Source organism: Pseudorca crassidens, chromosome 9 (genome assembly GCF_039906515.1).
Source record: "Pseudorca crassidens isolate mPseCra1 chromosome 9, mPseCra1.hap1, whole genome shotgun sequence".
In the NCBI taxonomy this organism is placed as follows: Eukaryota; Metazoa; Chordata; class Mammalia; order Artiodactyla; family Delphinidae; genus Pseudorca; species Pseudorca crassidens.
The window spans coordinates 56049258-56063080 of record NC_090304.1 but is presented as its reverse complement, the minus strand read 5'-3'; the positions used below and the strand labels follow the sequence as shown (position 1 = coordinate 56063080).

At 36.3% G+C, this 13823-nt stretch overlaps 1 protein-coding gene across 3 annotated transcripts in view; it reads left to right on the top strand.

Moving 5' to 3' along the window:
* The window catches only part of RSF1 (remodeling and spacing factor 1), a 165655-nt gene that overhangs the window by 129479 nt on the left and 22353 nt on the right, over window positions 1-13823 (top strand). For all 3 annotated transcript variants that reach the window (XM_067750468.1, XM_067750465.1, XM_067750466.1), the window contains 4 exons: window positions 3570-5335; window positions 7066-7272; window positions 11604-11708; window positions 13179-13258. In XM_067750468.1, the coding sequence (XP_067606569.1) occupies window positions 3570-5335; window positions 7066-7272; window positions 11604-11708; window positions 13179-13258 (2158 nt within the window). The remainder of the gene's footprint in view (window positions 1-3569; window positions 5336-7065; window positions 7273-11603; window positions 11709-13178; window positions 13259-13823) is intronic.

Genomic DNA, 13823 nt, shown 5'->3' with positions numbered 1-13823 from the left:
CCTCACCAGCATTTGTTTGTGTTCTTTTTGATGATGGCCATTCTGACAAGTGTGAGTTAAATTTTTTTCTTGTAATAAAAAGTCATGTGGTAAGCAGTTCAGGTCTGGTTCAGCAGCTCCATGAAGCCGTCAAGTACCCTTCCTAATCTGCCATCCTTAGCATGTGGCTTTGATTGTTCCCTCTCCAGGTATTGTGTGCAGGCTCTGGAAAAAAAGCAGGGGAGGGCTTCCCTGGTGGCGCAGTGGTTGAGAGTCCACCTGCCGATGCAGGGGACACAGGTTCGTGCCCCAGTCCGGGAAGATCCCACATGCCGTGGAGCGGCTAGGCCCGTGAGCCATGGCCGCTGAGCCTGCACGTCCGGAGCCTGTGCTCCGCAATGGGAGAGGCCACAACAGTGAGAGGCCCGTGTACCACAAAAAAAAAAAAAAAAAAAAAAAAAAGCAGGGGAAGGGGCAGAAGGCATAGGTCAACTGAACTTTGTAAGTCTCACCCAGATTTCCTCATGCATCTCATTGGCCAGAATTGGTTCACATGACCCTTAGCTATAAGGTATCTGAAGAGGCAAGTACTTTCTTGAACAAAATTAGAGTTGTAGTAGTAAGAAAGAAGAGGAGATTGATACTGGATAGGTAACTAGCAATGTCCTTCAGTGTTAACTTACATAGACATTCAGTGTTTCATTACATAGTGATTGGGATGGGTGGGAAAGCCCATAATAGGTGATTAATAGATAATTGTTGAGTAAATGTGCTTTAAAAACCCACAGTAAGTAACACTTGTCTTGAATCACCTTAAGTTTGTCAAGCAATGTTGCTGTTGCATTGTGATTTTAGAGGTGAATTTTTCCTTGAGTCTTGTTACTTCAAATTTCATGTCTCTTAAACTTATTTGCATCTTCCTTTACAGTTAGTTTCCTTTTGACAGAACTTGTTAGAAATGCTTGTATAACTGAATGACCTTTTTACCAATTATGATTGTGCTTAAAATTTCATTTCATGTCATGGTTTTTGTGTCTTCGGTTTTAGGGATACATCCATGTGATCTACAGGAGCTAGAGATATAATTGTTGTTATGTTTTTCTCTTATAAGAACTAAGTCAAAAAAATATATTGAATATTTTGGGGTTAAGAGAAATATAAGCCAGTGAAGAATAATTGTTGAGGTCACTTAGTCCAGCTGCTTTATTTATACATGAAGAAATGAGGATCAGAGTTTGTGACATATCTAAAGATACACCACTAGCTGAATTAGGATTACTGAACCTAGGAGTCTTGAAACTAATGTTACTCTTCCTTTTATTTTGTCACGTTGTTACTCAAATCAAAATCAGTTTAAAGGACTTATTCATTCACCACCCCAAAAGCAAAGTGTCATTTTAGCTTGGGTGGGAGTCACAGAATCCTGGGTTGCTTTTTTTTTTGGCGGTACGCGGGCCTCTCCCGTTGCGGAGCACAGACTCCGGATGCGCAGGCTTAGCGGCCATGGCTCATGGGCCTAGCTGCTCCGCGGCATGTGGGATCTTCCCGGACCGGGGCACGAACCCGTGTCCCCTGCATCGGCAGGCGGACTCTCAACCACTGCACCACCAGGGAAGCCCCTGAGTTGCTTTTTGAACCAAAATATATAGAAAAAATACGAAATTGTGTTTAGTATACTCTTTGTATTAGGCTAAAGTTATTTATAAAGATGGTAATCTGTATTTTAATTGTTAACCAAGATATTTATTTAATTAGACTTCCTGATACATTAACCAATTTCAATGAAAGAATTTACTAAACCTACTTAATCAATGGGAAAGGGAAGACATTCAAACTAGATAATTTCTGCCATGTCTTTAATTTTCTTAGTGACATGCATATGTTAAATAAGTATATGACAGTTAAAGAGGGAGGCACAATACTCTAATCTCAGGTTCTCAGTAGTTATCAGTGGTTCTTGAATTTTTTATTTGCAGTATGATTGAACATAAAAGAAATGATGGTTTGTAATAAAAGTACTTAACTTTTTAAAAGAAATGTTGAATTCTCAGTTTAAAGAATATGTCCTACTTCATCTCACTTCTGTCTATTACATTTTATTCCCACGAAAACGTTGAAACTGGTGTATCAACTTGGCAAGAATCTGTTCATAAAAAAGTTTTTAATTCCTATCTTGGTAAAACTTCATTAAGAAGTGAGGTTTTTCAGTTGCAAGGATAGGGTGAGGAAAATTTAGGTAAAATTAGTAGTTAAAGAATTCTGAAAACACTACTCAGATTCCCTGAGCACAAGTTTAAAGCGTATATGCATTCTCTGTAATTCCATTCAAAGATTTATGATATTTACTAAATATGACTCTTGTTATATTTATTTATTTATTTTTAATAAATTTATTTATTTTATTATTGGCTGTGTTGGGTCCTCGTTGCTGAGCGCGGGCTTTCTTTTAGTTGCGGTGCGCGGGAGCTACTCTTCGTTGCAGTGTGTGGGCTTCTCATTGCAGTGGCTTCTCTTGTTGTGGAGCTTGGGCTCTAGGTGCGCTGGCTTCAGTAGTTGTGGCACGCGGGCTCTAGAGCGCAGGCTCAGTAGTTGTGGTGCACGGGCTTAGTTGCTCCACGGCATGTAGGATCTTCCCGGACCAGGGCTCGAACCTGTGTCCCCTGAATTGGCAGGCAGATTCTTAACCACTGTGTCACCAGGGAAGCCCCATACTTTTGTTATATTTAAATTTGCACTATTAGATACTCCATGAAAGTTGGAAATATATAGCCGATAAGGTAAAAAGAGGAGTTGACAGATAAACACAGTTTCCTTATAAAATACTAACTTCTGAAATGTTCAGTAATGGCATTTGATAAAGTAAACTGCAATATAACCATATTGAGGGATGTTACATAATTAAGTCAAATTTCTGTAAAGGCATTTAATATCATAAGAAAATGCTAATGTTTCAGTGAGAAAAATGGGGCAGCATGATCCCAGTGTTCTCAAAAATATATAAGACTAGAAGGAAGTAACCTAAAATAAAATATTAATAGTGATTGCCTCTGGGTATTTGGATTATGGGCATGTTTTTTGTTTCTCTGTTTTTCATTTTCTGTACAGAATTGTTACTTTTATAACCTGATAAAACATAAAACATTTTCCCACTGCCTTGCTCATGTTACCTCAGTTAAATGAAGTGCTCAGTGACTTGCAAAGAACAGTTGTCAGGTTTTAAAACAAATATGGTCTTTTGGAAATGTTTTATGATATATTCTTAGTTTCATATTTTTGAGCCATCACTGGAGCTTGAATAAATTATTTGAGATGCATAAATATTTACATTTCATTGAGAACATTGAAGCTAAAAGTTTAAAGCAGAAACCTGAGTTTTTCTAAATAATAGTTTTTTTAATATCTAAAAGTTGTACTTCAGAGTTTGGTAATTTTCTTTACTGTGTGAGTTTATTTTTTATTGTCAGATGTCCAGTGACAGAAGCCACCTCTTTTAAGAGAGAAACTTTGAATGGATATATATTTTATGTTTTGCCTTATATATTTTATAATCTTGAATGCTTAGATTCATGTGAACGTTTTCTGATTTTTAGAGCAACGGAAGGAAAGTGAAAAGATGAAAAGTGTTGAGCAGCGAGTAGATTCAGAAAACTGTTCTACACCCAATGCTCTAGAAGAGACTACTGTGAAAATAGAAAAAGAAGATGAAAAGGAACTTGTAAAACTGCCTGTCATAGTGAAGCTAGAAAAACCTTTGCCAGAAAGCGAAGAAAAAAAGAGTATCAAAGAAGAAAGTGATTCCTTCAAGGAAAATGTCAAACCCGTAAAAGTCGAAGTGAAGGAATGTAGAGCAGATCCTAGAGATATCAAAGGTAGCATGGAGAAGCCAGAGCCTGAGAGGCTAGATTTTGCTGGCAATGTTAAATCTTCTCAAGAAATCACTGAGAAGTCTACTGAAGAAACCGAGAAACTTAAAAATGACCAGCAGGCCAAGATACCACTAAAAAAACGAGAAATTAAACTGAGTGATGATTTTGACAGTCCAATCAAAGGACCTTTGTGTAAATCAGGTACTCCAACAAAAGAGTTTTTGAAAGATGAAATAAAACAAGAGGAAGAGACTTGTAAAAGGATCTCTACAATCACTACTTTTGGTCATGAAGGGAAACAGCTGGTAAATGGAGAAGTTAGTGATGAAAGGGTAACTCCAAATTTTAAGACAGAACAGATGGAGATGAAGTTTTATGATACAAAGGAAGATAGCTGTAGCCCCTCTAAGGACAGAAGTGTCATCATGGAGGGAAATGGAGCAGAGTCTTTAAATTCTGTCATAACGAGTATGAAAATAGGTGATCTTGAGAAAGAAGTGGTCACTTTAGGGAAAGATGCACATAGTTCAATATCAGCCTTAGAGACACAGAGTCACAAAGGGCACATAGAGGAAACTGGTCCTCCAGAAATGGAAACTCCTCTTGAGACTTCTGAAATAGCAAAGGATCTCTCTTTAAAAACTGCTTTATCTACCGCTGAATCCTGTAGCATGAGAGTTGAAGAGAGGTCTCCCAAAAGTAAGAAGGATAAGCGCCCACCAGTCCTAGAATGTCTTGAAAAGTTAGAGAAGTCCAAAAAGACTTTTCTTGATAAAGACACACAAAGATTGAGTCCGATACCAGAGGAGGTTCCAAAGAGTACTGTAGAATCAGTAAACGCAGGGTTTCCCGAGACAGCTGAAACTTCTCCATCATCTAACGTGACTGTCCACCATGAGAAACTAGCCTCAGAAAAAGAAGTGGTAGAGTGTCAGAATAGCAGTTCCACTGAAGGTCAGTCTTTGGAGAAAATAGACCCAGAAATTTTAAAAGTGGATGCTGAATCCACAAAGGTAGAAGTGGATGATCTGGACAATGCCCAGACCTCTGGCACAGGTGATCCTTCTGAGACAAAGGGTTCTATGCAAAAAAGCAAATTTAAATATAAGTTGATTCCTGAAGAAGAAACCACTGCCTCAGAGAACACAGAAATAACCTCTGAAAGGCAGAAAGAGGGTATCAAATTAACAATTAGGATATCCAGTCGGAAGAAGAAGCCAGATTCTCCTCCCAAAATTCTAGAGCCAGAAACCAAGCAAGAGAAGACAGAAAAGGAAGAAGAGAAAACAAATGTGGGTCGTACTTTAAGGAGGTCTCCAAGAATATCTAGACCCACAGCAAAAGTAGCTGAAATCAGAGATCAGAAAGCTGATAAAAAAAGAGGGGAAGGAGAAGATGAAGTGGAAGAAGAGTCAGCAGCTTTGCAAAAAACTGAGAAAAAAGAAAATTTGAAAAAAACAGAGAAGGATACAAATTCTAAAGTAACCAAGGTAAAATTTCTTCTACTCTGAGTTTTAATTTTTCTTAGAAATACTTAGCTCTGAGTGTTTGTAGCTGTTTGCTTTTGGCTAAATTAGCTCGTTCAAAGATAACTAAAAGAACAACCACCACAAAAAAGCCTCTCTTCCTATATCTGAGATGTTTTTTCTTAGTAGTTATCTCCAGACATTAAATTTCAGACTGTATAATCTTGTCATCTTTTAAACTTTTTCTCTATTATAGGCAATATAGAAATATATTCTCTGTATTGTAAACTATCCAAGTAATACCTAACCTGTATGATTGAAAATGAAAATTCCTTAGAAACACTATTAACAGTTTGGGCTTCATCTCTTTGCAGTCCTTTTTCCATATATTCATGTCCATGTTCGTAAATACTTCCCATTCTTTTAAAAAATAGATCGAATCAAATTATTTTTCTATGAGCTTTTCACTTAACAGTGTTGTCTGAACTCTACATATCAGTAGATATAGTCTACTTTTTGGTTATTGGCAGCCACGTAGTATTCCATAGTGTGGGTGTACCTCAGTTTATTTAACCACTCCCTGCTTGATTGACATTTAGGTCGTTTCCAATTTTTCACTATTACAGGCAGTGCTGCATTGAAGATCCTTTTGGACATGAGTGAGTATTTCTTTAGAATAGACCCCTAGAATTGGAATTGCTGGGTCAAGGGGCATATGTGTTTTAAGTTCTGATGGCTTTCTCTATATTGCCCTCCAAAAAAGGCCCAGTTAATGTACCTTCTCATTGCCAGTGTTTGAGAGTGCCTCTGTGTCCCCATTTTAATCATTAGTCATAGAGCCAGAATTTTTTTTTTCTATGACCCTCTTACTTTAAGCAAAATCTAGTACAAGTCTTTGGCTAGCCTATGGGAGTTTGTTGTAATTAAAAGTGCTACTTTTGTTTTTGATATATTTAAGTGGTCAGATTGTTCTTAATTGCAAGTGATCCTTTGTCCCCTGAAATACTAAATTTTTACTTAAAAAAAATTTCCCCTTCTGTTGTTAGAATTATTTTGGTCTTTGGTGGGGACTTACACTGTAGGAGTGAACAGAAATATGACTTAAAATATTGTGAAGCCAGCCAATAAAAAGCAGTTCCCAACATTATAAAGTTATTCTCTGAATAATATTTTTTAAGTTTATCAGGATTTTTGTATGCATTTTTGACCCATTAAATTTTTTAAATTCATCACTAATACGGGAATTAAATTTTTTATGTAACAATATAGTCATCGCTCTATTATAGAGCCTTTGAAAAGTGCATGATCTTTGACCCAGAATCCTCTTCGAGGAATTTATCCTAACCACAGAAGTGTGTGTAAAAGTTTGTATTTGCAAGGATACACTGTTTATGAAAGTGAAAAATGGAAAACTACCTAAATGTCTGTCTAGTAGTGGATTAGATAAATATAGCTATGTGATGGCTTATACATATACATACACACACACATGATGTTAGGAGACTATTTTATAACTAGGGAAAATAGTTGTAAGACAGAATGTTCATTATAATTCTCCCTTCCAAAAAGTAGAAAAAATTAATGGAAATATATACCAAAATTTAATAGTAGGTATATCTGTGGATGAAGCCACAATAATTTTTCTTTTCTTCTTTGTGTATTCACTAAATATTCTACAATGCACATGTAATCAGAAGTGTTTTTTTTAACATTCTTATTACATCAGATTATCCTAATGTTTTATTTTATACAAGGTAAAACCCAAAGGCAAAGTTCGATGGACTGGGTCTCGAACACGTGGCAGGTGGAAATATTCCAGCAATGATGAAAGTGAAGGGTCTGACAGTGAAAAATCATCTGCAGCTTCGGAAGAGGAGGAAGAAAAGGAAAGTGAAGACGCCATCCTAGCAGATGATGATGAACCATGCAAAAAATGTGGCCTTCCAAACCATCCTGAACTAGTATGTACCTGATCTAAATGGACAGTATTCAAATTATTGGCATGCTGTGGTGTGAAGCAGCCTAACTTCTGGGTTTGATCATGATTTCAGTTTTATGTGTGCAAAATAGCCTTTATTTCTGTTTCTCAGATAATAACCCAACTCTAGGGAGGATTAGGATCTTGCTTTCATTCTTACCTGGCTTTATATTGATATTTCCTCTACTTAAGCATGCACTTCTAATCTCTTCTCACAGATCAATTAGTTTATTCAAATATTTCTATTCTGTTTTTTTCCTTTAAAGTTTTCTTCTTTTCCTTTAAGTTACTTTATAATGATATTTCTGAAGTGGCAGCTTTAAATAAGTAAGACCTGAAGGGCCTGTTGCCTTTCTGTAAAAACATGTAAGTCAAGTAGTAACCTAGTAGGGCTTTAAACTTTAGAAAGTGGACAGTTGTAAAAAAATTTTAAGAGGATAATTATAGACTAGATATATTCAGAAAAATAGTGACAGATTTACATGGGACTTCCTTATTTAGGAAGTAAGTTCTTCAAAGATTGCCTAAATCAGGAAAACCAGTTCCTAACCTATATATGTAGTTTTGCAGTTCATAAGTGCTTTCTAAAGAACCTATTGAGGAAACACTCTTGTTATGCTCAATTCTATGCAACCGTTCTGTTCTTTTGAATAGATTTGACTTTAAAAGCAAGGTCCACCTATTAAGCAGAAAGAGACATAAAGAAAGAAACTTCCACATAGGTTGAGTTGTATGGGAGCAGAAATAAGTTATGTAAAGTTGCCAAGCACAGTTCCTGATAATCTGTTGTGTGCTGGGGTAAAGCTGTTTTCTTCCTACATGTGAAAATCGTATCTGGAAACCAAATCAGTGAAGTTCATCAAATTCCAGTAGTTGCAGAGGGTTCAAGTAAAAGATGTAACTTAGACCCAGAGAATAACTTTAGCTCCGAGAAGAACACTTGTCAAAAGTACACTGAGAAGACCCTTCTAAGCATTTTTATGATCATCAAACTATAAAAGTTAGGTAAAGACTTTCGTGTGGAGAAGGGCAAAGAGAAGATTGAGATAGTGGTCTTTTCTGCCCCTAAATCAAGTAAAAATGAATATTTGTGTTCTTTCCCTACCATTTCCTAATATTTTTTTATACTGAGAGAATGCATTTTGACTGGGGCAGCAATAGACGTCAGTGACAAAGGGGTGTGAAGAAATGAAAAGTAAAATGAGGTGAGCAGAAATGACACCCAGGAGATGGAGAAAGTTGTACCCTTCTTGGAACACACATAGGATTTTTATTTGGTTATCTTAATAACTGCTCTGAAAATCCCATTGCTGGTTATTGTGCCAAAGAGAAAGACATTGGAAACTGAAGATCCCAAATATGGTGGATTTCTTATGCTAGATATTTAAGGATAATCCTCAAATAAAAATATTAGGCAGCTGTTTTGTGTTAAGTGGTAGGGAAATGATGGTGAATTAGATGTGGTCCTTGTTCTCTTTGAGCTTACAGCAGAAAAGCAATAAATTCATAGATGAGTATAGAACTCTATCGGGTTTTTCAGATGTTCTAGTGAAAATAAGTGGATCATTGCCTGAAGCGTGGAAATCTCACGTAGTATTTATTTTAATGGGTTCTTACCTTTCTTGAAGAATAGAGACAATCATCATTTTAGAAATAAACTGAATTCTAAAAGTTTATTTTTAACTTTCTTATTTGAAATTTAGATTATGTTTTAACATAGAAATGATGTGATAAATAGAATCAGGTGCCCAGGTTAGTCCACATATGCCTATGTAAGCAATCAATCACATAACTGAAGTATAATGTTAATATAACTTACATTGAATTCTGGCTATTGGTAGCAAACGGAGAAGGGAGTTTTCCACTTTTAAAATGTGTGCACATTCCATCCCCCACTCTAAACCCTCCCCATGGTACATGTTAGCAATTCAGAAACTATATATAACTATATACAAATAAAACTATATACAAATAAATAAAGTGTAGATAATGGGAGCCAGCTTTCTCACTGGTAAAGGAGTTACAAATAAGGCTGAAGGCTAGAATGAACCCTGTGGTGCTGGATTAGATGGTGAGTTATTAGTATGAACTCATACTTATTTTAATATAGATATATGTATATACATGGGGTACTATACATACATGTATTTCCTATCTCTGTCCTCTGTGAGAACTTAGAATCAGGGATACCCAGGAGCAGTGAGCACTCAGCACCCAGATCTCGATTTCTAAATACCATTCTCCAATAAAGGAACCAGTGTTTCTGGGGAAAATGGCTGATTCTAAGGCTTGGGCAAGGAAAATATAAGATGTGCCTAGAGTATCCTGTATTACCAGAAAGTAAGGAAGTGCTTTAAAAAAAAATAAAAGCATGCAAATGAGTCCTAAGGACACAGGGGCCAACCTGAAAACTCCTAGTATATCAATGGCTAGAACAATTTGAACAATAAATTAAATATTTGTTTTAGATTATAACCCAAAGAATAAAATAATATTCATTAGTTCATTCTGATAAAAATAAATAATTGAATAAACAAAAAAATGGGGTAATGGGGGAGGGACATTTTTTTTTTTTTTTTACAGAAGAATTCCAAATAGCAAATGTTGAGGGCATGAGGAAAACAGAAAATCACCATTAGAACACCACAGTAATAATTGTTTTGTTTTGTTTTGCTTAGTTCCCAGACCAGGGATCGAACCCAGGTCCCAAGCAGTGGAAGCGCAGAGTCCTAACCACAGGACCACCAGGGAATTCCCAGTAATAATTATTGCAGCAAGATCCACTGATGAGTCCTAAAACTAGTGGGTGAAGCTGTAAGGAAAACCAGGGTATAGCATAACTTCAACATATCTTCCCCCAAAATATTTATTAATTACTGTGGTGATTTTAACTTATCTCTACAAATTCTTTGATACTCCTCTCTTCAGAAAGTGGAGCTTAATTCCCTTCCCCGTGAGTATGGGCTGGAGTTATCACTTTTAACGAGAATAGAGTATAGAAAGTGAAAAGTAACTTTACAGTGATAAAAAACAACAGACACTACTATAACCAAGTGATCAAAGTTAATATCACCAGTAATAAGTCATATTGTACAATTTGAACAGTAATTTATCAAATTGTTACACTATCATGTACCCCCAGATATGATGTAGTGAGCAGGGCATTTCACCTCTATGGTATTCTCAAAAACCCATAACTTCAGTCTAATCATGAGAAGACATCAGACAAACCCAAACTGAGGGCAGTCTGCATAATATCTGAGTAGTACTCTGCAAAACTGTCAAAGTCATGGAAAGCAAAGAAAGACCAAGAAACTGTTACAGATCAGAGGAAATTAAGAAGAGATGATGAAATGCAGTGTAATATCCTGGGTTGGATCCTACAATCAAAAAAAGGACAATAGTGGAAAAACTGGTGAAGTCCGAATAATGTCTGTTGTTTAGTTAATAGTTTTATACTGATGTTAATTTCTTAAGTTTTGGTAAATGTACCATGGTTATGTAAGATATTAACGTTAGTGTCCTATCTTGGCAACTCTTCCATAAATCTAAAATTATTTTAAAATAAATGATTTTTTTAAGTTCATGAGTGTGTACCATTTTAAGTTTTAGAGAACTGGTCATCTGAAACTCGAATAGCAAAAAATAATCAGCTTAAGATTAATTATTCGTAACTTTTTTATTTGAACATAATTGTCCTTAGTGTAGTTCCATTCCTCTCATGTTTGAATTTACATGATAAAAGGAGCCATGAATGTTTCTTACAGATACGTAATTGAAATGCTATTTACAGTGGAAATTATTTGTATTTTAAAAATCCTGTGTGTGGTAGGGAAGTTTATGGTACTTCAGCTATAAAACTTTGTTATAAAGAATGTGTTATATTCCTCATGGCGTACCAAAAAAGGATTGTAACTCTAGTTCAGAAAAGACTTGTTATTTTTCACTTAATTTATTAGCTTAACATATTATTTTTCTTGGTTCTAAATTAAAAAAAAAATCATATCTTAGAGGGGAGTTTCCTGGCGGTCCAGTGGTTAGGACTCCGCACTCTCACTGCCAAGGGCTCGGGTTCAATCCCTGGTCAGGGAACTAACATCCCACAAGCTGTGCAGTGAGGCCCCCCCCCCAAAAAAAGACATGTTAGGATCCTAATTAGCAGAGCTTTTTTATTATTATGCTATATGCAGATAAAGAGTATAGTATAGTATATTACTTAGTTTTATGCTAAGAAATATAGAATGTCTTTATTTTTAACTTGAGTCATTGAATATTAGTCATAGAGTTAGGTTGACAATCTGTGGTTTATTTCAGATTCTCCTGTGTGACTCTTGTGATAGTGGATATCACACTGCCTGCCTTCGCCCTCCTCTCATGATCATCCCAGATGGAGAATGGTTCTGCCCCCCTTGCCAACATGTATGATGACCCAGCACAGTTTTGTTTTTCCAGTCTTTGATTTTATGTTTAAATTAATAATATTTCTTGACAGCCACTAAACATTTTAATCTTCAGTTTGTAGATATTGTTCATCTCTTGTTTAAATTTCTGTGAAATTAGAGACTATTGATAAAAACTACCTTTTAGGGGTTCCCTGGTGGCATAGTGGTTGAGAGTCCGCCTGCCGATGCAGGGGACACGGGTTCGTGCCCCAGTCCAGGAAGATCCCACATGCCGCGGAGCGACTAGGCCCGTGAGCCATGGCCGCTGAGCATGTGCATCCAGAGCCTGTGCTCCGCAACGGGAGAGGCCACAACAGTGAGAGGCCCGCGTACCGCAAAAAAACCCCAAAAAAACAACTACCTTTTATTAGTATCTTTTAGGTCTTCCCTTTATTTTTTTTCCAAAGCAATTCTTAGAAGACCTCTGGGTTTTGTAGAATTATAATCTCTGGTTTATTTTTTCTCACATTCATTAAAGGCACAAAAACTCCCCAAATTAAGATAATATACAAGGGAAGAAATAAGTTTCTTCCTTTTGTTTATCCCTTTGTTTCATTCTCTTTTTCATTTCTGCCTACCTTCTTTTTTGTCAGTTTTATAGATGGTATTATGAATTATGCACCATTATAATGTTACTATGAATAGAAACATGGATTCTGTTTCTCTCGTATCTCGATTCAGGTGGATTTCTTTTAAAACTGAAGAGCAGGATATTTTTTTGCATCCAAGAGGTCCTTTCTCTCACAAGCCCAGTCTCATTTTACTTTAAAAATGATGGCGTTGGGACTTCCCTGGCAGTCCAGTGGTTAGGACTCCACACTTCCCCTGCAGGGAGCATGGGTTCGATCCCTGGTTGGGGAACTAAGATGCCGCAAGCCGCACAGTGCAGCCAAAACCAAAAAAGATGGCCTTTGTTGCATTTCTTAATGAAGTGGAATGTTTTTGGCTTAGCATCACTTTTGCAATTACATTCTTCAGCTCTGTTTTGACCCAGTAACCATGTGGCATGGTTTTGTAAATTCTTTTCCATTCTCTTTTTTAAAAAATAGTGATTGGCACCATTGTATTTTATTGTACATAAACCTTCTTCCTTAAAAATGTCTTAGGATTTAAAAAAAAATTTTAATCACTGTCATGTATATACAGTGAACCAAATGCTATTTTAAACATTGATTACTGCCAGCAAGATAGGCATTGAACATGTTTCTCGGCAAAGCTATAAGTTTCTTTAACATGTGTGTTACTTTAAAGATACCCTGCTCATCTTCAGTTCAGTGGATGAACTGAAGCAGCATGTCTTTATTTAATTAAATATAAGGAACATTTCAGTGTTCACTACGTGGCCCCTTATCAGCTCTCAATAGCATGGTATCTGTAGCTAATAGGCAAGAGATAAATGATTGTGGAAAGGTGTGTAAAATGACACTCATCTGTTTTATTTTTTCAGAAACTACTGTGTGAAAAATTAGAGGAACAATTGCAGGATTTGGATGTTGCCTTAAAGAAGAAGGAGCGTGCTGAACGCAGGTATTGTGATAGTGTGTTAATGTTTTACTTGGGAATTTGACCTCAGAATTGTCTTCCTGTATAGACTAATGTGTCTGTCTAAAGCAGGGTTTGGCACACTCTGACCTGTGGGCCAAATATGGCCTGGCTAAGAATGGTTTTTTCTTTTTTAAATGATTAGAAAAAAACCAAAAATCATATGTCATGGCACATGAAAATTGTATATTCTGATTTCATTGTCCATAAATAAAGTTTTATTGGAACATAGCCATGCTCATGTTTATATGTTGCCTGTGACTACTTTTGCACTACAGCAGTGGAGTTGAGTAGTTGCAACAGGGACCTTATTACCCAAACCTAATTTATTATCTGTCCTTTTACAGGAAAAGTTTGCCAATCCCTGATCTAAAATGTATATCAGAACCTACTCTGAATAAGTATTGACCCAAGTATTGTGGAGTATATGTAGCTAAGTATGTAGGGAGTACAAGAAAACTGTAAGAACTGGTCTACAGTTTAGTTGCCCATGTCATCTCTTTGGGTGGGCAGAATTAACACTGGTGAAATAAAGAGCATTTAAATGCTG